This window comes from Chionomys nivalis, chromosome 6 (genome assembly GCF_950005125.1).
Source record: "Chionomys nivalis chromosome 6, mChiNiv1.1, whole genome shotgun sequence".
NCBI classification, from domain to species: domain Eukaryota; kingdom Metazoa; phylum Chordata; class Mammalia; order Rodentia; family Cricetidae; genus Chionomys; species Chionomys nivalis.
The window spans coordinates 1,618,054-1,643,346 of record NC_080091.1 but is presented as its reverse complement, the minus strand read 5'-3'; the positions used below and the strand labels follow the sequence as shown (position 1 = coordinate 1,643,346).

Below are 25,293 nucleotides of genomic sequence, written 5' to 3'. Positions count from 1 at the left end.
GGGGGATAATCTGTAGAGGGAGATGGAGGGGCCTGGGAGGAGGGTAGGGATTTGAAATTTGGATTGATATTTTAAGTAATAAAAAAAAAGAAAAAAAGAAAAAAAAGAAATTCTAGACTTAAAACAGAGTTTAGTGCAGCTTCTTGGTAGCTGCATTTTTTTAAATGGGCTCTGTTTGCTAGCAGTGAGCAGGGGCACCTGATCCCTATAGGAATCTGGTGTACAGGACTTAGACTCAATCCTGACCCGGTCTCTAAGGAGAGGAGCGAGATGGGGTGTCCCTAATTGCCCCGCCATGCTCTCTGGCCCAAGGAGCCTGCCCATTCCCAGACAGACACACACCTTGTCCTGGGATACAGCAAGGCCTGCCACCACTCCTGCTGCCCCTGGATGACCAGCAAGGCACTCTGGGAGCATCTTTGGGCATCGAGTAACATGATCCATGAAGGGTCTCTGTGTTCTAAAGTGGACCTAGCATAAGCGTCCACCAAACACCAAGGAAGGCCACAGTGGCTATAAGGCCTCCATCTTGGGCTGTATACAGAACAACCAGGCCAGGTCTCTGTCCCCTAAGTCAATGCTGAGACTGGGCAGGTCCAACACAGTGCACTGGGCAAGAAGGCAGGTGCAGCAGGGCCATCTCACCAGGAGAGCTTAAAATCAACACTCAGGGCCAAGACCTTTGGTACAAAGTTTATAGCTCACCCTCCCATGAAGGTAACTTTAAGTGTTCTGAAATAGATGGGAACGGCAGACCTAGGCCCACTCCCAAAGCCTGGCTACACATCCGGTCCGTGCGGGGGAGTGGAGGCCGGACTGGACAGCAAGCTTTGAGGGAGGGCTTTGGAGGGCTCGGGCAGGAATCTTCTGCAGGCTTGAGAAGAGGATTCAGACCAAAGTCACGTGTGTCTGTTCCTAGGCAGCCCAAGGTTTAGCAGCCATTTTCACACTTGTGATCCCTGACCCAGGCCAAGGAGAACCGCTCCACCCAGGCAGACAAGCGGTCTGTCCCCGCAGGACCCACAGGGAGGATGCCGACTTCATAAACCATCATAGACCGACCCATTCCTGGGGCCACGCAGGGATGGTTCTCCTCGAAAAGCCCTTTGTGGTGGGAGACAGCCCTCGGAGCAGGACCTCATCTTATCTTCCTAGGGCACTCAGAGAGCAATGAGGATGGATCCTGCCCACACTCTGGGCCAGTCAGGTACCCAGGACCCTGATCAATGGTCACCATCCGGGACCCTAGGGCAGCCCCAAAGTCAGTAGTGCCTGACCAGGGCCAAGGGGTCAACACGTGACTGACCCACAGGTGACTTCCGGGAAGAGACTGGGTACTCATAGTGGCTAAGGTCCGTCGCCGAGGGTCAGCGTCAGGGACAGACTGGGCTTGCGCTCCGGTTCCTGGTCCTCCTGGCAGGGCTGGGGCGGCCGGGATTTGAAGAAGTCTGAGACATAGCGGACCTGTGGGGGAGGGGAAAGCAGTGCATAAAGCCAAGGAAGAAGACCAGAGGGAGGAGCCAATGAGGGAGGAGCCAATGAGGGTAGTAAAGAAAACCGGGCCAGTGGTGAGGGGCAAGCTCTGGGACGCAGATCAGCAGGCAGAGGTCACAGGAACATTGGGCTCAGGCTGGACAGGTCCTATAGGATGAGGCAGGCAGGGCTCACCGTGAGGCACGCTACCAGGGCTCCCTGCAGTAGGCCGACGAGGACATCACTCCAGTGGTGCTTGTGGTCGGACACACGGGTGTAGCCCACATAGATTGCAAAGGCCACCAAGAAGAACTGAACCGTGGGCCTCAGCAGCCGTGCCCACTTCCAGCAGAGCCGGGCCTGCACATAGAGCTGTGGGGGCATCAGCCTGCATTAGCTGGGCCCATGGGCGTCCTCTCCCTGCCCAGCCCAACGCAAGAGTCGTAAACCCCCTACCCTCAGGGCCTCCTCAACGTACTCCATTGTGCAGCGGGGAGACCCAGGCCCAGGGGAGGGGAGGCTGGGCAAGGTTCCCTGGGAGGAAGGGAGACACTCACCGCCAGGAACAACATGCAATACATGCCGAAGGAGGAGTGTCCGGAGTAAAAGGAGAGCCTGGGAGGGAGGGCAAGCTGGTCAGTGGAACCCAGAAGGCAGAGCCAAGGGCTCCTTGAGGGGCTGGCAGCCACAGAGGGGTGCAACTCTAAACTATGGGAAGCAGGACTGGAGAGATGACTCAGCAGCTACGAGTCCTGACTGCATTTGCAGATGACCCAAGTTCAGTTCCCAGTACCTACATCATCCAGTACCTACACCAGCTGCTCACAACTACCACAAGATCTGATGCTCTGAGGGCACCAGCACTTACATGCATGTGCACAAACGGAGGGAGGGAGGGAGGGGGGAGGGAAGGACGGAGGGAGGGAGAGAGAGAGACTAAAAATAAATCATCTTTAAGATTTATATATCTTTATGTATATGGTGTTTTATTTACATCTATGTCTGCCACATTACTGCAGTGCCTGAAAGTGGCCAGAAGGGGGCATCTGATTCCCCTGGAACTGAGGCTACAAATGGTTGTGAGCTGCCTTGTGGGTTCTGAGAATCTAACCGAGGTCCTCTGAAAAGCAGCCAGGGGTCCTAAACACTGAGCAATCTCTCTGGTCTCTTAGCCTGAGGGAAGGCTTACACACACAGGACACTCACCATGGAGTGAACATCTCCCCTCCTCACTCTCACTTCACCAACTCCAACTCCCCGACCTGCTCCTACCTGCTCCTGGAGCAGGCCTGGCCAGCAAGACCACACTGAGGGTGGCAATCACCCAATACAGCCACCGTAACCCAGTACTGTCACCCAATATTGTCACGGCAACTGTTGCAACAGCTGGTGGTCCGGGGTACTGATATCACCTCAACTTATAAAGATATCAGTCACCGCTGCCTCAGAGCTCAAGCAGCAACCTGGGGGCTATGCTTTGGAGGCTCAGAAGGACCCGGCATCCCCAGTGCACCCCCAGAGCCACTCCACAACCTTGGCAGACAAAGTAGGGCTAAGACAGAGCCCCTAGCTCCACCCTAGCACCCAGAAAACAGAGAAATGTATATCAATCCTGTCAATCACTACACTGACAACAGATCCTCACGACATGGCCGTCCACATTGTTCCCTCAGGGGAGTCACTAAGTAGATGGTGAGCACACTGTCCATTCCCCACTAGAACTTGGTGTTAGAGAGAATTGCCTGGCATGTGTGAGTCAAAGCCATTGATTTGATCATCAGTATGGCCATAGAGACAAAAATCACTGTTTTACAGGAGAATAGATATAGATAGATACATAGATATATTCATACATACAGAGAGAGAGAGAGAGAGAGAGAGAGAGAGAGAGAGAGAGAGAAGAGAGAGAGAGAGCACATGCGGAGAAAACACACATGCACACACATAGCATGACTAATACACAAGCTGTCTAAGGAGCTGGGAAGATGGTCAGTGAGGAGCCTGCTCTGTCAGAATGAGGACCCGAGCTCCATCCTAGCATCATGGGGAAAGTGAGGTGTGGAGCACGCCCGTAATCCCGGACCAGAGTGCTCATCTCAGCACTCACGGGACAGTGGGGTGTGGAGCACGCCTGTAATCCCGGACCACAGACTCCATCCTAGCACTCATGGGGAAAGTGGGGTGTGGAGCACGCCCGTAATCCCGGGCCTGGGGAGCTGGAGACAGACGGCTCCCTGGAGCTTTCTGGCCAGTCTAGAATTGTACAGTTCCAGCTTCAGTAAGAGACCTTGTCTTAAAATAAAATGTGGATAGGGGTTTATCAATCTTATTGATTTTTCTCCATGAACCAGCTTTTTGTTTCATTGATTCTTTGGATTGTTTTCTGTGTTTCTATTTTGTTGATTTCAGAACCTGAAGTGACCCTATCCTATACTGATGAATATCTTGCATATCACCTTAGAACCTTCATCTGGCGACGGATCGAGGTAGAGACAGAGTCTCAATTTGGAGCAATGGTCTGAGCTCTTAAGGTCCAAATGAGGAGCAGAAGGAGGGAGAACATGAGCAAGGAAATCATGACCACGAGGGATGCACCCACCCACTGGGACAGTGGAACTGATCTATTGGGAGCCCACCAAGGCCAGCTGGTCTGGGACTGAATAAGCATGGGTTGATTCTGGACTCTCTGAGCATGGCGGACAATGAAGGCAGATGAGAAGCCAAGGACAATGGCACTAGGTTTTGATCCTAATACATGAACTGGCTTTGTGGGAGCTTAGCCTGATTAGACGCTCACCTTCCTGGACGTAGATAGAAGACCTTCGTCTTCCCGCAGGGCAGAGAATTTGGACTGCTCTTCAGTATCGAGAGGGAGGGGGAATGGTGTGGGGGGAGGAGAAGAGGAGTGGGGATAGGGGGAGGGGAGTGGGGGGAGGGGACAATATTTGGGAGGAGGGGAGGGAAATGGGAAACGGGGAGCAGGTGGAAATTTTAATTAAAAAAGAATAAAAATAAAAATCAAAAAAAATAAATAAAATGTGGAGAGGGACTGGAGAGGTGGCTCTGGAGTTAAGAGCACTTCCTGCCCTTGCAGAGGACCAGGGTACAGTTCCCAGCACCCACACAGCTGTTAACAACCTCTTGTAACTCCAGTTCAAGGGGATCTGATGTCCTCTTCAGACCTTCATGGACTCCTGCACAAATGTGGTGTACACACATACATACAGGAAAACACACATTTACGTATGGTGGAGAGCAATTGAGGAAGACACTTGCTGACTACTGGCCTACACACACATGTGGACACACTAACACACGCACATAAAGCAGTCCAAACGGAGACACAAGTGCCAAGCTTAAGGGACAGACACTTCAACCAGTCACCGGAAATATCCAGAAATGAGAACATCTGTGAGGACGGAAGGAGGAAACAGAAGCCGAGGAGACAGTCTACGCCAGCCATAATGACACAAGCCTGTCACCCCAGCACTCGGGAGACTAAGGCAGGAAGCCGAGAAGTTTGAGGTCATTCTGGGCTACACAGTGAGATCCTGTCTCAAAAATCTAAAACGGCATTATGGGTGTGAAAATGCCCGTAGTATTGAAGGAGAAAAAGCACTGGAAGGACTTATGGCTGATGGGAGCCAACAGACAGAGAGGGGTCAGCGCAGATGACAGAGTGTGGGTACGGACACACAGGCCACACCAGGCATGAAAAGCAGAGCTCAGAAGAGCAGGATGGGCAGGGAAATGGTGCCCAGAGCAAACAAGCTCACCACAGAGGACCCTGAAGAGGAAAGAACTCAGTCACAAACCTTGAGGCACAAACAGCAGCCAGTCCACCCCTGCAGGGCAGGCCACTGCCTCCCAGACAACTGAATCCTGAGACTACCTGCCCACTATGTGACTGCACACAGCACAGAGGAAAACCCATGACCAGCTTCTCCGCCTGCCTCTGCTGACAGTTTTTCTCCATTCACCAAGCCCCAGATTTTCTGTCCTTCAGAGCCTTGCCTGGGCTGCAGTCAGTACCCACCTGGCCTCAGTGACGTTGGCAGGGTTGCCCCTACACACCTCCAGCTGCACGTAGTCAGAGCAGTTGACCTGGCTCCAGTCAGGGTCACAGACAGCCAAGAAGCTGGGTGTCAGCCGGCCAATCATGTACTTGGCCAGGTCGGTCAGAGACTGGCTCACGGCGGCCCTGAACAGGAAGGTCCCCAGCACCTTGTAGATGGCGGCCACGTAGTTGTTGAAGTCGGATCGTGAATAGAGACGGTCTGTGTACACCAGGTAGGCCTCCCCCGATGAGACCTGCCAATGGAACAGCTGTAGAGTGCACGGCAGACACCGCTCCCAGGGTGCATCCTGCTAGGGAGCTGGGCCCTACCTACCTCAGGACAGGGCTCAGCCAGCCCCCACCCGAGCACTTTTCCGCCTTACAAGGATGACGGTGGCCGTGATGATGACCCCGGCCATGAGTCCGTGGGTGATCGTGTCTGGACGGTAGGGGTACCGGATAGAGTCATCTCTGCAGTAGAACCCTCGTTTGTATGGTGTGTTCACCAGAGTCAGGATGACGAAGGGCAGAGAGGCTGTGGGAAGCCAGGGAAGGCACACAGTGCAAATCCTGCCCACATGTTTTCTGTTCTGGGATCATGGTCGCTGTGCCATGACCCCATGGGAAACGCCTCGGGTGACTTCTGTTAATGAGCCCAGCTACTGAGCCGCTCTACCATGCTGCACTCTGGCCCCACCTTAGGCCTCCCTCGGGCTGACTCAGCACCAGCAGCCACAGCCTCTACACACCATACTGAAGTACAATGGCTCCTTCCCGTCTCATTCCAGCCCTGATGAGCCACCCATGGGGTCACCGGTGTTCTTCATGGCTCCTGCCGCCTTATCGACAGTTGGCTTTGTCTGCATAGGAACACCAGGTGCCTGATCTAATAATTCATGTAAACAAAGCATTAGATGGTGATAATGATTCGAATAGTCCCAGAGAATCACAGCTGAAGCAGAAAGGGAACTGACGATGGTTGAGAAAAGTTGCAGGAGGCACATGTGGATAGGGTGAGTCGAAATCCTAGTGTCTTTCTTGTCATGCTGCCTTCCAGAATTTCTCCTGTGGGGATTTTAATGAAGAGGGGAGATATTATTTTAGAATGGATCTTTTTACACATAAACCAAGTAAAGAATTAAAAACTTGTGTGGAAAAAGTTTTTGAATTAATTATAAAAGGTAAATTGAGACTTTGTCAGCTAGCAGGTATAGATCCAGCAGAGATTGTAGTGCCTTTCACTACTGATGAAATAAGAAAGTTATGGGAAGACAATGAACCATGGCAAAGAGCTTGTGCTAGATTTTTGGAGAAATTAATAGCAACTATCCCCAAAGCGATTGGCTTAACCCCAGAAAGAGGACTTCTTGGATTCTTCCTCATATCATATGTGATGCTCTGATAACTGGAGCCCATACATTTCATACTGATGCTAATAAATCAGGGAAGGCAGATTACAAATCAGATGAATTCAGCAAGGGTGGAAAAAAGCCCTTATAATTCTGTCCAGAAGGTGAAATTATTTGCCATTCTTATGGTGATAAGGGATTTTATAGAATCTCTTAATATAATTACCAGTTCACAATAGGCAGAAAGAGTTATCTTGCATATTGAAACCGCTGAATTTATACCTGTTCATAGAGAATTGACTTCATTGTTTATCCAGGTGCAAGACATGATGAGGAATAGGCTTTGTCCTATGTACATGACACACATCTGATCCTATACGGGTCTGCTAGGTCCTCTAGCACAAGGTAATGCAGAAATTGATCAATTATTGATTGGAAGCCTGTTGCAGGCCTCTGAAATTTATATAAAAAAAATCACGTCAATAGAAAAGGTTTAAAGAAAGAGTTTTTTATCACATGGCAACAAGCTAAGGAGATTATAAAGAGATGTCCTACCTGCTCTTTCTATAATCTGCTGACAGAAGGAAAAATGATTATCCACTAAGAGGCATCTAGAAAACAAAATATGGTCTATGAATCCAGGTACTGTTTACACTTACAATTTATACACACACACATATGTGTTTATACCTGGTTTTGAAGTGGCTTTGTACCTCTCTAAATCCAAGCTTGGTAAAATGAACATTCAGAGTTTCTGTCTCATATCAGCAGCCATCTGTTATAAAACAGAAGGAAGACTTTAGAAAAAAATCTACTTTCTCCATGATTATTTTGTCTATATCATATTCTTCATTGTATATATGTTTATATGAATGATGTTTAAGTTTTCCATGATGAACAATAGATTTTCCCACAGATCCTTTTCCTGCTGTAAACTTTGAAGTTTCCAGGAAGAAGATGAGGCCCCACAGCAACCACTGTACCTAATTGAGATGACATCGTGATATAGACAGTGCTACTCTAAGACCACTTTTTTGGGTACCGGCTCCTGAAATGGTGCACCTTCTTATATTCTGGCAGAACTCCAAATGAGAACTTTGAAAACAAAAACAAAAATTGCTCAGAAATTTTTGCAACTATGCTAGACAGTAATTTTGGTACTTAACCACCACTTAATTTTTGCAGGATTCTATTTAGACAATATCACTCCCATGACAGCAGGAAGTAATTCTAGAAGATGATGTCCCCTATACCCAAAAAGTTTGTCCTTAGGGTTGGGAACACTGTTTAGGGGTTGTTATTATTACTCATACTAGATAGAGGGTTGGGGTGAAATCTATGTTTGTTCAAAGAAAAGAGGGGGGCAGTAATAGTGGGTAATAGAGTGAATACTTGTGAGCTATTATTTATGGATAATTTACATTGCTATAGTTTTTGTATATTGATACAAGTTCAAATTATATTTGTTACTTTTGTTTACATTATTTATACATCTATACAAAGTTCTTTTGTCAGATTGTATGTATGTGTGTTTCTGTCTCGGTTTAGGACATTTTGTATACTGATACAACTTTTAGGATATATATTCATATTGTATTACATATTACTGCTACCTCTGATCAAGATCCTTATAGATGTTTATATTTTGAGGCCATTATTCTCATTTGTTACAGATTTGCTTACAGATTATTTAATATTCTGTCATGAAGTTTTAGTCTTTAAGTTATACAGGCATTAATTATTATAGGTCAATAGTTGTTCATGTTTGGTGTACATACAGTCAGATAAATTAGGTTCTTTAGATAAATAGAGATTATATTCTATCCAGTTAGGTAATCTTCAACCACTTCAAGGATCTGTGGAACATGGCATTTTAATAATTTAGGGTTCTGTTGATATGAGACATGATTGCTTCTGACAGCACCAATCTATTCCCGAGAGGATGATGAACACCAAAGACACTCTACTTGGAATTTGTGTTCTTCTTGACAAAACTGACCTTTGAACAAGGAACTGACAATGCCTCAACTACTGACAAGTTACATAGTATCCGGAAATGGATAAGCAGAACTGTAGAACCTTACTAAGACAAGGTAAGATGGTTTTGAAAAATTTCCTGCCTCTGAAATGGTCTGTCAGTTAAGCTAGGCCTTAGCCAAATTTGATTGCTTCAACGTTGCAAAATGAGACTTTGGGTGATTGCCTAGTAGGCTATTTATGTCCCTTATATATTGCTTGCTTTGGAAGCTACTTGATTGTACTTCCTGCCTGCTCAAGTAATATTATCTCCCTTCTCAGACCTTCGATGAGGTTGAAGATTAGATAGTTGTAGTTACTGTACTCTTATGATCTAACCAAGCCATTTCCTATAGAAGACTTAGACTCCATAAGATAGACTGTTTATTAAAACATTTAGCATATGTTTTTTGCTTAATATTGTTTATGCTGGGTGTAATTCTATTTATTCTTGATATCTTTTCCTAGTGTATATAGTTTTGTATTGGGTTTGGAACTCTCTTATTTAAATAAAAAGGGGAGGTAATGTGGGAGCACATTCTGCTCCTTCAGCCAGTAGCCTTGAAGATACCAGCCCATTTGGGCATGCCCTCTTATACGATAAAAGCAGCAGTAACCGTGAGCCTGCTCTCTCTTCAGGCTCTGTTACTCTTCACTCAGAGGGCTGTAGTCAAGGTCAGTGATCTGTAAGTTTTACCCTTAAAAATAACCCTTTTATTATCCCTAATTCTGAATTGGTGTGGCATTATTTTCTGACTTATGCCTTCAAAGAATGAAGAAAATGTGGTGCGTTTACACGGTGGAGAATTGCTCAGATAATGCAGTATGTATCAACTTATATGTGGATGTTACATATGAAGTCAGTGATAACCATGCTATAATCCAAAGACATACAGAGGGTAGGTATAGAATAAGGGACTAAAGGGAACAGATACACTTTATAAGGAATGGGAAGCAGGATAGATATGGATGGGCAGGTGGCTGAAATGGGGTGAGCAGATGAGGCAGAGGAGGTGACAAGGGGTTGTAAGAGGGAATACAGGGAGAGACAACTAAAATTAATGGATCTTTGAGGGATAGTATGGAAAGCTAATACAGAAGAAACTTCTGAAAATATATGCATATGTGAAGTCAATCTAAATGAAATATCCAAATAATGGGGATGGGGAAACAGAGTCACCACTGGTAATTTCCTGTTACACAATGAAGCTTTCAGAATTGGTTACAACTCATTGAACTGTCAGAGAAAAGCATCCATGGGAATCCCCAAACAACTCAGGCTGTTGCCAAGACTGTAGCTTGCTCTCCACATACTGACAGCAAAGGCTCTTGCTGAAGACAACACATACATTGAACAAGGAAATGTTGAGCCGATGTCTACGAAGAGTCTTCACTCCTATGTTCCAGCATATTTTATGCAAAAAGATCCTCTGCATGCTATCAAAAGAAAATATAAATACCAGGCCAGTCACTAACTCTTTAATAGTGCCCTACCTGCAAGATGGGTCAGGACAATCGTGAGCAAAGCTTGTGGGAGTTACCAAACAACTGATCTGATAAGCACCTACATCATATAATTCAGCACAAAAATAAGATTCCTTGGGATCCATCATGGTGACTGGCATGCAGTTTCTCAATAGAGTATGCAGGACAGCAGTGAGATTTTTTTTATTTTATTACTTTTAAAAAAATACCAATCCAAATTCCCACTTCCACCCCTCCTCCCACGTCCCACCCTCTCCCTCCATAACCCGCCTCTCACCTCCTTAATTATCACAATATCATGTATAATAGAGAGAAGCAGCTAAGGGTTCAGACATGGAGAAAGTGATGACACCCAAGGTAGAGAGTTTATTTCATAGGAGCTTTGAACTTTTTCTGGCATCAACAGGCTTTTGTTTAATTCCACGAGCTGGTTTCACTGCATGTTAGAAAAGGTGCGTTCTGGCAGGTGGATAAGCAAACATTAAATCCTGTCATTTTTTTGTGCCTGGTTGCATTTATACCAGACACTTTATGTCAGAGTTTTATTTTGTTTTTAAAATAATTTTAACTGGTTGTTTGAGAGTTTTGAGTTTTGTAAGATGTGTTTTGACCATATTTACCCCATTCAACTCTTCCAAGACCCACTTTCTCTTTATCATCCAAGTCACTTAACAACAAAATTTTAAAGTAACTATTATTTAAGAATATATGATGATGCCTGAAAGTGTCTTAATTTCTTTCTTGATTTTTCATCTCCAAGGGTTTTTGAAGATGTTGAGGAGCCTGATCAAATGTCAAAATCTACAAGAACAAAATTAAACTATGCGTAATTTAAAATATATATTTAGATCCGATAAAGAAATACATGGTGGGAGTTGATGGAATCTTAATATAAAGTCTTTGATGTGGTGATAAAGATGCTTCTAAGAGAATAGTGTTGGACTGATCTATATACTCCATGCATCAGGCCCTAGAGACTTTCCTTTGGCTCTTTATAATCTCATACACACATAATCTTTTTGCTTTAAGATAACTGGCCCTAAAACTTTTGCCTCTGTACTTACTTAAAGATTACAGTTTATTTTTCACAACTGAATAACATATATTCTTTACTATTATTATTACACATATTCTTTACAGGGTTTTGTTGAAATCCAGGAGGTCAGTATAATGAGGGCATCATCACATGATCTGGATCTTCTTTCTTTGCATCATTTTATTTGTAAGAGGCTTCTCAATTCTCTATAAGTCATCACCATTGATATGGAAAACCCATTTTGGGCTAAATATCACTTCTACTTGAAACACAGTACACAATGGAATGGATTTCTCTAAGTGTAACTCACTGAGTGTAAATGTCATACTGAACTCTTACATCAATATCTTTCAGTACTTTTTATTTATACTGTGGATACAGCACTGGGATTTTGAGAACACATTGGCTGATTATTTGACCTGCCCAAAATAAATGTTGTTCTTTTAGTCCAATGAAATTAACAGGAAAAGTCTTTTTAAAGTTATAATTCTTGTGTGAATTTTCTTCCTAAACAGAAGGGCACTGACTGACCAAAGAAAGAATTTCAACCAAGTATAGCTTGATAGACTGGTAAGATTATTTGGGTTACACATAGGATTTTGGGCGCTCCAAGGCAGCTAAATCCTTTGTAATTTTTTTTTGATCTAATTATTCACATCTTTACCAGTGACATTCTACTGGAGTTGATGATTTACCTCTTATGTTATTTTTGGGAGGGGAAGAGTCTTGAGTGGAGCTATTGAAGGGTAGTGAGTTCTGTGAACCTCATGAAATTGCCCTTTCCTTCAGGAGGGTGATGTGGGAGTCTCCTCTGTGGGAATGTGGTTACAATTAAGGAATAAAGAAACTGGCTTGGCCTGTTGATAGGGCAGGGAGGACTAAACTGAATGCTGGTAGAAAGAAGGGTGGAGTCAGGGAGATGCCATGGGTCTGCCACCATAGATGTGCTGAATCTTCACTGGTAGGCCACAACCTCATGGTGATACACAGATTAATAGAAAAAGGTTAAATTAATATGTAAGAGTTAGCCAATAACAAGTGAGAGCTAATGGGCCAAACAGTGATTTTATTAATATAGTTTCTGTGTGGTTATTCTGTGCTGCCAGAGCGAACTCTAGCTATGGAGCTTTTTAATGGCATTTGTGGGCTGAAGGGTTTGTATGTCTACTCAGGGTCTGGAGGAAAGAAACTGCAACCATGCCCATGGCTCAGTGCTCTCCTCCTGGGCAGTTGGTGGGATCAGTTCTACTAGGTGTGCAGAAGCAGGAGAGCATGGCAGATTCCAGCCACCATACACAGAGATTTTTCCAGGCCGCGCAGTGTGCTGTATGGCAGATTTAGCTGTTACTCAGATAAAAAGGGTTCATTTGCTGCACATTCATTCTCAGAGTTAAAGTGCTAAGCGCAGCTCTTCTGAGATCTGGCAGTAATGGCATGTCTACCATTTTGAAAGTGGAGAGGGGCAGAGTCAACATCCAGAGCAGCTGCAACTGATCTGCTTACCATTTGAAAAGCTCTTCCAGACAGTAAAGAATTACAGATAAGGCAATAAGGAAAGATTCAGATGAATAGAACTCTAAATGGCTCACAGTGTTGGATAAATGTACGTAGGCTTGGAAGAGAGAAAAAAGAGAGTTGAAAAAGAAGTGAAAAATGTCTTTAAAGATACAGAGTATAGACAGTAATAGATTAAAAGGAGTAAAGAAAAATAAGTCATGTAAAGTTGGAAAATTCACAGAAGAGTTCTGATTATGTATATTATTGTGTTTTCTTTGAATTTTTTGGCTGTGAAAGAGCTAAGTACAGAGAGACATTTCATTGTATGGACTGCTAAGTTAAACCAACATAAAGGTATCTTGATTCCAAAATCTGAGTCTGAGGATATGTTTCTTTGGAAAGAAGGTTCTTCTTAAGTTTTCAAAGAAGATGAGAACCTGTGGATTGCTTCCAGACCAATATGGTTTAATAGATCAAGACCTCCTGAAAGGTTGCTGTAAACACCCCCTCAAAGAAAATTCTTTTCCCTATAAAAAGCAGAAAGGAGTTCAGACAGTACTGTGCCCATATTCTCAAATATTGTTTGTAAATGCCTCTTTACACTTAGAGGGGGATAAGCTATAGAGGGGGGTAGTTTGCATTGGTATGGATCTAGCTATATTGATACAAATTTAAGGTAAATTTTGTTATATATATGTGTGTGTGTGTGTGTATGTGTGTTTATATATATATGTATACACACACACACACATATATATATATATAGCTGATCTTGATTAAGATATTGTTTTGTGTAGCTCATTTAAATATGTAATGTATAATTAAGAAATATATGTTTTTTTTTATACTTTTTAAAGTGGTACATTTGTAACACATTAAGCCATTTTTTGTTAACCTCTCCCAAATCTTTTCATAGCTTTGTCTTTACAAAGTAGAATTATGTCATTAATTTCGCACGATAGTCACATTACTGCTGAATATAATATATTCTTTTTTTTATTTTTTTTTTTATTTTTTTTTTTCCTTGCTGATTTTTTTTATTAATTAATTAATTTAATTATTAAAGATTTCTGCCTCTTCCCCGCCACCACCTCCCGTTCCCTCCCCCTCCCCCAATCAAGTCTTCCTTCCTCCTCAGCCCAAAGAGCAAGCAGGTTTCTCTGCCCTGTGGGAGGTCCAAGGACCACCCACCTCCATCCAGGTCTATTAAGGTGAACATCCAAACTACCTGGGCTCCCACAAAGCCATTACATGCAATAGGATCAAGAACCCATTGCCATTGTTCTTCAGTTCTCAGTAGTCCTCATTGTCCATTATGTTCAGCGTGGAGAAAGGGGCACTCTCATCCATTGCTGGTGGGAATGCAAACTTGTGCAACCACTTTGGAAAGCAGTGTGGCGGTTTCTCAGGAAAGTCGGGTTCAACCTACCTCTTGACCCAGCAATACCACTATTGGGAATATACCCAAGAGATGCCCAAACATACAACAAAAGTATATGCTCAACTATGTTCATAGCAGCATTGTTTGTAATTGCCAGAACCTGGAAACAACCTAGATGTCCTTCAGTGGAAGAATGGATGAAGAAAGTATGGAATATATACATATTAGAGTACTACTCAGCAGTAAAAAACAATGACTTCTTGAATTTTGCATACAAATGGACGGAAATTGAAAACACTATCCTGAGTGAGGTAAGCCAGACCCAAAAAGAGGAACATGGGATGTACTCACTCATATTTGGTTTCTAGCCATAAATAAAGGACATTGAGACTATATTCTTTTTTTTAAATGTACAACATTTTCTTTATTTGTTCTTTTTTTTCTTTTTTTATTCTTTTTTAATTAAAATTTCCAACTGCTCCCCGTTTCCCATTTCCCTCCCCCTCCTCCCACATATTGCCCCCTCCCCCCGCTCCCCTTGGATTCGGTTTGCCAGTATTTTATTGAGTATTTTTGTGTCGATGTTCATGAGTGAGACTGGCCTGTAGTTCTCTTTCTTGGTTGTGTGTTTGTGTGGTTTTGGTATCAGAGTAACTTCAGCTTCATAAAAAGAATTTGGCAATGACTTCTCTGTTTCTATATTGTGAAATACATTAAGGAGTAAAGGTATTAGATCTTCTTGGAAGTTCTGGTAGAATTCTGCATTGAAGCCATCTGGACCTGGGCTTTTTTTCGTGGGGAGGCTTTTTAGAACAATTTTTAATTCTTCGCGACTAACAGGTCTATTTAGATTGTTCACCTGGTCCTGGTTTAACTTTGGTATATGGTACTTATCTAAAAAAGTGTCCATTTCTTTTACATTTTCCAATTTTGTGGCATACAAGTTTTTGTAGTAAGATCTAATGATTCTCTGAATTTCCTCTGTGTCTGTGGTTATGTCTCCTTTTTCGTTTCTGATTTTGTTAATTTGCGTATTCTCTCTCCGCCTTTTGATTAGTTTGGATAGGGGTTTATCAATCTTATTGATTTTCTCCAAGAACCAGCTTTTTGTTTCATTGATTCTTTGGATTGTTTTTTGTGTTTCTATTTTGTTGATTTCAACCCTCAATTTGATTATTTCCAGTCTTCTACTTCTCCTAGGTGAGTCTGCTTCTTTTTTTTCTAAAGCTTTCAGGTGGGCTATTAAATCTCCAATGTGTGCTTTCTCCGTTTTCTTTAAGTGGGCACTTAATGCTATGAACTTTCCTCTTAGCACTGCTTTCATAGTGTCCCATAGGTTTGAGTATGTTGAGTCTTTGTTTTCATTGAATTCAAGAAAGACTTTAATTTCTTTCTTTATTTCTTCCTTGATCCAGGTGTGGTTCAGTAGTTGACTGTCCAGTTTCCATGAGTTTGTAGGCTTTCTGGGGATAGCATTGTTGTTGAATTCTAACATTAATCCATGGTGATCTGATAAGACACAGGTGGTTACCGATATTTTTTTGTAACTGTGGATGTTTGCTTTGTTACTGAGTATGTGGTCTATTTTCGAGAAGGTTCCATGAGCTGCAGAGAAGAAGGTATATTCTTTCTTATTTGAGTGGAATGTTCTATAGATGTCTGTTAAGTCCATTTGATTCATTACCTCCATTAATCCTCTTATTTCTCTGTTAGGTTTCTGTCTGATTGACCTGTCCATTGGTGAGAGAGGAGTGTTGAAATCTCCTACTATTATTGTGTGTGGTTTGATGACTGCCTTGAGTTTTAGTAACGTTTCTTTTACATAAGTGGGTGCTTTTATATTAGGGTCATATATATTCAGGATTGAGACTTCATCCTGGTGAATTGTTCCTGTTATGAGTAAAAAATGTCCCTCTCCATCTCTTTTGATTGATTTTAGTTTGAAGTCAACTTTGTTAGAAATTAGTATGGCCACACCTGCTTGTTTCTTAGGTCCGTTTGCTTGATAAACTTTTTCCCAGCCCTTTACTCTGAGTAGATGTCTGTATTTGTGGTTGAGGTGTGTTTCTTGTAAGCAGCAGAATGTTGGATCCTGTTTTTATATCCAATCTCTTAGCCTGTGCCTCTTTATAGGTGAGTTGAGTCCATTGATATTAAGTGATATTAATGACCAGTGGGTGTTAACTCCGGTCATTTTTCCTTTCTTTCTTTTGGTAGTAGAGTTTGTGTGTTTCCCTTCTTCAAGTTGTGCTGGTGAAGCGTCATTAGATGTCTGAGTTATTGTGGGCATTGTTGGACTCCTTGGTTTGTGATTTTCCTTCTATTACTTTTTGTAAGGCTGGATTTGTGGCTACGTATTGTTTAAATTTGTTTTTATCTTGGAAAATTTTGTTTTGTCCATTTATAGTGAATGAAAGCTTGGCTGGGTATAGTAGTCTGGGCTTACATCCATGGTCTCTTAGTTTCTGCAGTACATCTATCCAGGACCTTCTGGCTTTCAAGGTTTCCATAGAGAAGTCAGGTGAAAGTCTGATAGGTTTACCTTTATAAGTAACTTGGCCTTTTTCCTTTGCAGCTCTTAATATTCTTTCTTTATTCTGTATGCTTTGTGTTTTGATTATTACATGGTGAGGGGATTTTTTTTTTGATCCAGTCTATTCGGTGTTCTGTATGCTTCTTGAACCTTCATAAGTATATCTTTCTTTAGGTTGGGAAAGTTTTCTTCTGTAATTTTTTAAATATATTTTCTGGACTGTTGAGCTGCACTTCTCCTTCTTCTATTCCTATTATTCTTATGTTTGGTCTTTTTATTGTGTCCCAGATTTCCTGAATGTTTTGTGATGAGAGTTTGTTGGATTTGCTGTTTTCTTTGATCAGTGTGTTTATTTTCTCTATGGTATCTTCAGAATCTGAGACTCTTTCTTCTAATTCTTGTATTCTGTTGGTTATGGTTATTTCTGTAGTCTCTATTCATTTACCTAGATTTTCCATGTCCAGTCGGCCCTCTGTTTGTGCTTTCTTCCTTCCCTCCATTTCAGTTTTCAAGTTTCCATTATCTGTTTGATTGTTTTTCCTTGGTTTCCTAGGGTATCATTCACTGATTTACTCAAATCTTCAAACTTTCTGTTATACTTCTCATCCATTTCTGTAAGGGCATTTTTTACATGTTGTTTAAGGGTCTCTATCCCTTTCATAAAGTCAGTTTTTTCTACTTCTTCTTGTTTAATGTGTTCATGTCCTCCTGATGTAATGTTGCTGGGTTCTGGTGGTTTCATGTTGTTTTTTGGATTGTTGGGTGAATTCTTGCATTGGTGCCTGCCCATCTCTTCCTCCGAATGCTCCCCTATAGATCTTCTTTTACAGGATCAGATTTCCTTGCCCACTGATATACCTTCCCAGTGATGGGACTCCCCAGTGATGGCTCTCCTGGTGACTAGATCGAATTTCCATGCTGGTTGGGTAGTTCGTAAACAAAGGGCCTACCTTGCTTACTGCAGGCAGGATATTGAGACAAAGGAACTACCGCCTGCCCTCTTGCCCTCAAGATTCAGTCCCAGAGCCCAAACAGGCTGAGCTGGGTAATGTTATGTGCCCGAAGAGGGGAGCGGGCAAAAGTAATTTTATAGTTAAACTTGGAACATGTAAGTTTAAGCAGTGTTCTGGAAATTTTTCTTTTGTCATCATAGGGGGATGAATGGGTCTATAAATGTTTGAAGTAACTGGAGATTTAGGATACGTTTATATTAACAATAAATATGTCATTACACCTGTATTATAGAGTTTTAAGGAATTTTATACTCTTTTTTATTATACTTCCCTCAAATTACTGATTAGGCCTATTGCTCAAATTTAAAGGTACTTCTGAAAAGTGTTTGGAGACTGATGAACATTGAGTGTATAATTTGCTTAAAAATAACTTTGTCCTAAACCTAGATTTTTCCAGGCTTGTATACACTATAAGCTTTTTTCAGTTTTTTTTTTAATCATCAGATAATTCTTTTCTTTCTGAGACAGGGTCTCAATATACAGCCCTGACTTACCTGGAATTTGCTAAGTAGACCAGGCTGGCTTCAACTCGCAGAGATCCAACTGCCTCTGCTTTTCAAGTGTTGGGATTAAAGGTATAAGCTTCCACATTTTTCAAGTTTTAGATGTCTTAAGACGTAGTTGTTCTCTCATGAATTTAGTTTAGATATTTTGTATTTATTTGATTTAAAAATCTTGTTCTTTTCTAGATTCTATATTATAATTATTGAAAATGTTTCAAAGTTTATAGTTTTATAAATAATATAATGCCAAGTTCAAATGGAGAATAACTTTATTCCTATATGCCTTCTTTTTCATTTATGTGCACAGTGAACATATATGTTTATTTTTCTTTTTAAATTTGACATTATGAACATTAAAAAATATGAGCATATAACTCAAAATTAGTTCTTGATGACTGTAATATAGTATGCTTATCTAACTGATTTTTTGTGTTGAATATTTAGTTCATTTCTCGTGTCTGCTATAGAGAATACCATTTCTACAAATGGACTGAAATTTACTTTGAATCTTTTCGACAAATTTCCCAAGATTATATTACAGAATAAAAAGTCTGAAGGTTTTAATATATATTTTAATACATATATATACATGTATATATATATGAATACATAGATATACTTTATATTTATTAGCATGAGCATATTCAAATATGTATAAATATATTTAGATAATTAAATGTATTTATTACAAACGTAGTATTTTATTTATTTTCATAAATACTTAATAGTGGCAGACAAGTAAAATAACTCAGAGTCACAAAGCTAGGTGGCTCCAGGGTCCGAGTTTTCTTTGTAATCCTACCTGTTTTGATGATATTGCCAAGTGGCTCTTTCAAATGAGTATCACACCTGTTTTCAGTCAATTTCATTGTAACAATTAGTCTCCAATAATCTTTTTTAACACTAAATTTAACAGATAAAAATGATACATGTTTATTCCCTAGAAGTACTTGATAAGAAAGATTAACTTATAAGTTAAACTATGTTCATTGGAAACGCTTTCCTGTGTGATAGGTATGGTTCATGACCACATACAAAACAGTGAAAATTGGCTATGGCTACATATCATGGAGGTTTCTAGAATGAATTAATCCTTGGGACAAGCATTGATTATTGTATTAGAAAACTGGAAAGAAATACATGTAGGTTCAGATTTACACAATTTAACATAAGTCATATAACTGTTTCTTAAACAATGATTTTTATTGAATAAAATTTGGAGTAAAAAGAAAAAATTCTTTGGGGACTTGCCATGTTGTTTATTAACTTTAAAAATAGCTTTTAACTTTAACATAATAAAATTACATATAACAAAATAGGTATTAGGCAAAAATTACAATATTTCTATTTACTTTACCTTTTATCATAACTAAGGAAAACTATATCTATTTTTTCTTCAACTATATCGAAGACTCCAGAAAGATAAAATATTACCTACGAAAAAAGAAAGTACCTTGTAAGCAACTTTCAAAACTCTAGAAATGACAGAGAAATCTCTCTGTCTGGACAGTTACCAAAGTTCTTCTCTACCATTATGGCATCCATATTCAGCCTACAGGCCGATAGTATCCAGCAGACTTTTTCATGAAGCATGAAATTTCAAAGACAATTCTGCCTATATTGGTAGTTTGCCAGTCACCTTCTTCTGTATTCTGCAGAATGTCTTGCAGATTCTTTCATGAAACAGGAACCCCAAAGGATCGTCTCACCTTTAGGCAAGTTCAGCAGTCATTTCTCTGTGGGTTCTGCATGTCCAGTTCAACTAGCAAACTCCATAAGGAGCCTTTTCGATGCCCATAATTTTCTTAAAGAAGCTGATGCTGCCAGGAGCAGATGTGTCTCACTGTTTTGAAAAGTCTTAAGTTCGTTTACATTTTAAATGTCTCTGAAAGATCTGAAGAATACCCATCTAACAGAAATACATCTCTGTACATCTAGAAAGTCTAACATGACTACAAGCTTAACTATTATAGATAAGTATCTATTAACATATATTTCTTAATTATATATTACATATTTAAATGAGCTACACAAAACAATACCTTAATCAAAATCAGATATATATATATGTGTGTGTGTGTGTGTGTGTATGTGTATATATAACAAAATTTACCTTAAATTTGTATCAATATAGCTAGATCCATACCAATGCAAACTACCCCCCTCTATAGCTTATCCCCCTCTAAGTGTAAAGAGGCATTTACAAACAATATTTGAGAATATGGGCACAGTACTGTCTGAACTCCTTTCTGCTTTTTATAGGGAAAAGAATTTTCTTTGAGGGGGTGTTTACAGCAACCTTTCAGGAGGTCTTGATCTATTAAACCATATTGGTCTGGAAGCAATCCACAGGTTCTCATCTTCTTTGAAAACTTAAGAAGAACCTTCTTTCCAAAGAAACATATCCTCAGACTCAGATTTTGGAATCAAGATACCTTTATGTTGGTTTAACTTAGCAGTCCATACAATGAAATGTCTCTCTGTACTTAGCTCTTTCACAGCCAAAAAATTCAAAGAAAACACAATAATATACATAATCAGAACTCTTCTGTGAATTTTCCAACTTTACATGACTTATTTTTCTTTACTCCTTTTAATCTATTACTGTCTATACTCTGTATCTTTAAAGACATTTTTCACTTCTTTTTCAACTCTCTTTTTTCTCTCTTCCAAGCCTACGTACATTTATCCAACACTGTGAGCCATTTAGAGTTCTATTCATCTGAATCTTTCCTTATTGCCTTATCTGTAATTCTTTACTGTCTGGAAGAGCTTTTCAAATGGTAAGCAGATCAGTTGCAGCTGCTCTGGATGTTGACTCTGCCCCTCTCCACTTTCAAAATGGTAGACATGCCATTACTGCCAGATCTCAGAAGAGCTGCGCTTAGCACTTTAACTCTGAGAATGAATGTGCAGCAAATGAACCCTTTTTATCTGAGTAACAGCTAAATCTGCCATACAGCACACTGCGCGGCCTGGAAAAATCTCTGTGTATGGTGGCTGGAATCTGCCATGCTCTCCTGCTTCTGCACACCTAGTAGAACTGATCCCACCAACTGCCCAGGAGGAGAGCACTGAGCCATGGGCATGGTTGCAGTTTCTTTCCTCCAGACCCTGAGTAGACATACAAACCCTTCAGCCCACAAATGCCATTAAAAAGCTCCATAGCTAGAGTTCGCTCTGGCAGCACAGAATAACCACACAGAAACTATATTAATAAAATCACTGTTTGGCCCATTAGCTCTCACTTGTTATTGGCTAACTCTTACATATTAATTTAACCTTTTTCTATTAATCTGTGTATCACCATGAGGTTGTGGCCTACCAGTGAAGATTCAGCACATCTATGGTGGCAGACCCATGGCATCTCCCTGACTCCACCCTTCTTTCTACCAGCATTCAGTTTAGTCCTCCCTGCCCTATCAACAGGCCAAGCCAGTTTCTTTATTCCTTAATTGTAACCACATTCCCACAGAGGAGACTCCCACATCACCCTCCTGAAGGAAAGGGCAATTTCATGAGGTTCACAGAACTCACTACCCTTCAATAGCTCCACTCAAGACTCTTCCCCTCCCAAAAATAACATAAGAGGTAAATCATCAACTCCAGTAGAATGTCACTGGTAAAGATGTGAATAATTAGATCAAAAAAAAATTACAAAGGATTTAGCTGCCTTGGAGCGCCCAAAATCCTATGTGTAACCCAAATAATCTTACCAGTCTATCAAGCTATACTTGGTTGAAATTCTTTCTTTGGTCAGTCAGTGCCCTTCTGTTTAGGAAGAAAATTCACACAAGAATTATAACTTTAAAAAGACTTTTCCTGTTAATTTCATTGGACTAAAAGAACAACATTTATTTTGGGCAGGTCAAATAATCAGCCAATGTGTTCTCAAAATCCCAGTGCTGTATCCACAGTATAAATAAAAAGTACTGAAAGATATTGATGTAAGAGTTCAGTATGACATTTACACTCAGTGAGTTACACTTAGAGAAATCCATTCCATTGTGTACTGTGTTTCAAGTAGAAGTGATATTTAGCCCAAAATGGGTTTTCCATATCAATGGTGATGACTTATAGAGAATTGAGAAGCCTCTTACAAATAAAATGATGCAAAGAAAGAAGATCCAGATCATGTGATGATGCCCTCATTATACTGACCTCCTGGATTTCAACAAAACCCTGTAAAGAATATGTGTAATAATAATAGTAAAGAATATATGTTATTCAGTTGTGAAAAATAAGCTGTAATCTTTAAGTAAGTACAGAGGCAAAAGTTTTAGGGCCAGTTATCTTAAAGCAAAAAGATTATGTGTGTATGAGATTATAAAGAGCCAAAGGAAAGTCTCTAGGGCCTGATGCATGGAGTATATAGATCAGTCCAACACTATTCTCTTAGAAGCATCTTTATCACCACATCAAAGACTTTATATTAAGATTCCATCAACTCCCACCATGTATTTCTTTATCGGATCTAAATATATATTTTAAATTACGCATAGTTTAATTTTGTTCTTGTAGATTTTGACATTTGATCAGGCTCCTCAACATCTTCAAAAACCCTTGGAGATGAAAAATCAAGAAAGAAATTAAGACACTTTCAGGCATCATCATATATTCTTAAATAATAGTTACTTTAAAATTTTGTTGTTAAGTGACTTGGATGATAAAGAGAAAGTGGGTCTTGGAAGAGTTGAATGGGGTAAATATGGTCAAAACACATCTTACAAAACTCAAAACTCTCAAACAACCAGTTAAAATTATTTTAAAAACAAAATAAAACTCTGACATAAAGTGTCTGGTATAAATGCAACCAGGCACAAAAAAATGACAGGATTTAATGTTTGCTTATCCACCTGCCAGAACGCACCTTTTCTAACATGCAGTGAAACCAGCTCGTGGAATTAAACAAAAGCCTGTTGATGCCAGAAAAAGTTCAAAGCTCCTATGAAATAAACTCTCTACCTTGGGTGTCATCACTTTCTCCATGTCTGAACCCTTAGCTGCTTCTCTCTATTATACATGATATTGTGATAATTAAGGAGGTGAGAGGCGGGTTATGGAGGGAGAGGGTGGGACGTGGGAGGAGGGGTGGAAGTGGGAATTTGGATTGGTATTTTTTTAAAAGTAATAAAATAAAAAAAAATCTCACTGCTGTCCTGCATACTCTATTGAGAAACTGCATGCCAGTCACCATGATGGATCCCAAGGAATCTTATTTTTGTGCTGAATTATATGATGTAGGTGCTTATCAGATCAGTTGTTTGGTAACTCCCACAAGCTTTGCTCACGATTGTCCTGACCCATCTTGCAGGTAGGGCACTATTAAAGAGTTAGTGACTGGCCTGGTATTTATATTTTCTTTTGATAGCATGCAGAGGATCTTTTTGCATAAAATATGCTGGAACATAGGAGTGAAGACTCTTCGTAGACATCGGCTCAACATTTCCTTGTTCAATGTATGTGTTGTCTTCAGCAAGAGCCTTTGCTGTCAGTATGTGGAGAGCAAGCTACAGTCTTGGCAACAGCCTGAGTTGTTTGGGGATTCCCATGGATGCTTTTCTCTGACAGTTCAATGAGTTGTAACCAATTCTGAAAGCTTCATTGTGTAACAGGAAATTACCAGTGGTGACTCTGTTTCCCCATCCCCATTATTTGGATATTTCATTTAGATTGACTTCACATATGCATATATTTTCAGAAGTTTCTTCTGTATTAGCTTTCCATACTATCCCTCAAAGATCCATTAATTTTAGTTGTCTCTCCCTGTATTCCCTCTTACAACCCCTTGTCACCTCCTCTGCCTCATCTGCTCACCCCATTTCAGCCACCTGCCCATCCATATCTATCCTGCTTCCCATTCCTTATAAAGTGTATCTGTTCCCTTTAGTCCCTTATTCTATACCTACCCTCTGTATGTCTTTGGATTATAGCATGGTTATCACTGACTTCATATGTAACATCCACATATAAGTTGATACATACTGCATTATCTGAGCAATTCTCCACCGTGTAAACGCACCACATTTTCTTCATTCTTTGAAGGCATAAGTCAGAAAATAATGCCACACCAATTCAGAATTAGGGATAATAAAAGGGTTATTTTTAAGGGTAAAACTTACAGATCACTGACCTTGACTACAGCCCTCTGAGTGAAGAGTAACAGAGCCAGAAGAGAGAGCAGGCTCACGGTTACTGCTGCTTTTATCGTATAAGAGGGCATGCCCAAATGGGCTGGTATCTTCAAGGCTACTGGCTGAAGGAGCAGAATGTGCTCCCACATTACCTCCCCTTTTTATTTAAATAAGAGAGTTCCAAACCCAATACAAAACTATATACACTAGGAAAAGATATCAAGAATAAATAGAATTACACCCAGCATAAACAATATTAAGCAAAAAACATATGCTAAATGTTTTAATAAACAGTCTATCTTATGGAGTCTAAGTCTTCTATAGGAAATGGCTTGGTTAGATCATAAGAGTACAGTAACTACAACTATCTAATCTTCAACCTCATCGAAGGTCTGAGAAGGGAGATAATATTACTTGAGCAGGCAGGAAGTACAATCAAGTAGCTTCCAAAGCAAGCAATATATAAGGGACATAAATAGCCTACTAGGCAATCACCCAAAGTCTCATTTTGCAACGTTGAAGCAATCAAATTTGGCTAAGGCCTAGCTTAACTGACAGACCATTTCAGAGGCAGGAAATTTTTCAAAACCATCTTACCTTGTCTTAGTAAGGTTCTACAGTTCTGCTTATCCATTTCCGGATACTATGTAACTTGTCAGTAGTTGAGGCATTGTCAGTTCCTTGTTCAAAGGTCAGTTTTGTCAAGAAGAACACAAATTCCAAGTAGAGTGTCTTTGGTGTTCATCATCCTCTCGGGAATAGATTGGTGCTGTCAGAAGCAATCATGTCTCATATCAACAGAACCCTAAATTATTA

The 25,293-nt window shown here is 40.7% G+C and overlaps 1 protein-coding gene across 1 annotated transcript; it reads right to left on the bottom strand.

The window, feature by feature from the left end:
- Positions 1 to 1,325: 1,325 nt before the first annotated feature.
- Positions 1,326 to 6,013, bottom strand: LOC130876086 (phospholipid phosphatase 2-like). Its single transcript, XM_057772515.1, has 5 exons — positions 5,914 to 6,013; positions 5,510 to 5,784; positions 2,031 to 2,088; positions 1,669 to 1,845; positions 1,326 to 1,464 (listed from the first exon to the last, which is right to left on the bottom strand). The coding sequence occupies exons 1-5, from the start codon at positions 5,947 to 5,949 to the stop codon at positions 1,348 to 1,350; spliced, it is 663 nt and encodes a 220-aa protein (XP_057628498.1). The 5' UTR covers positions 5,950 to 6,013; the 3' UTR covers positions 1,326 to 1,347.
- Between the last annotated feature and the right edge of the window lie 19,280 nt (positions 6,014 to 25,293).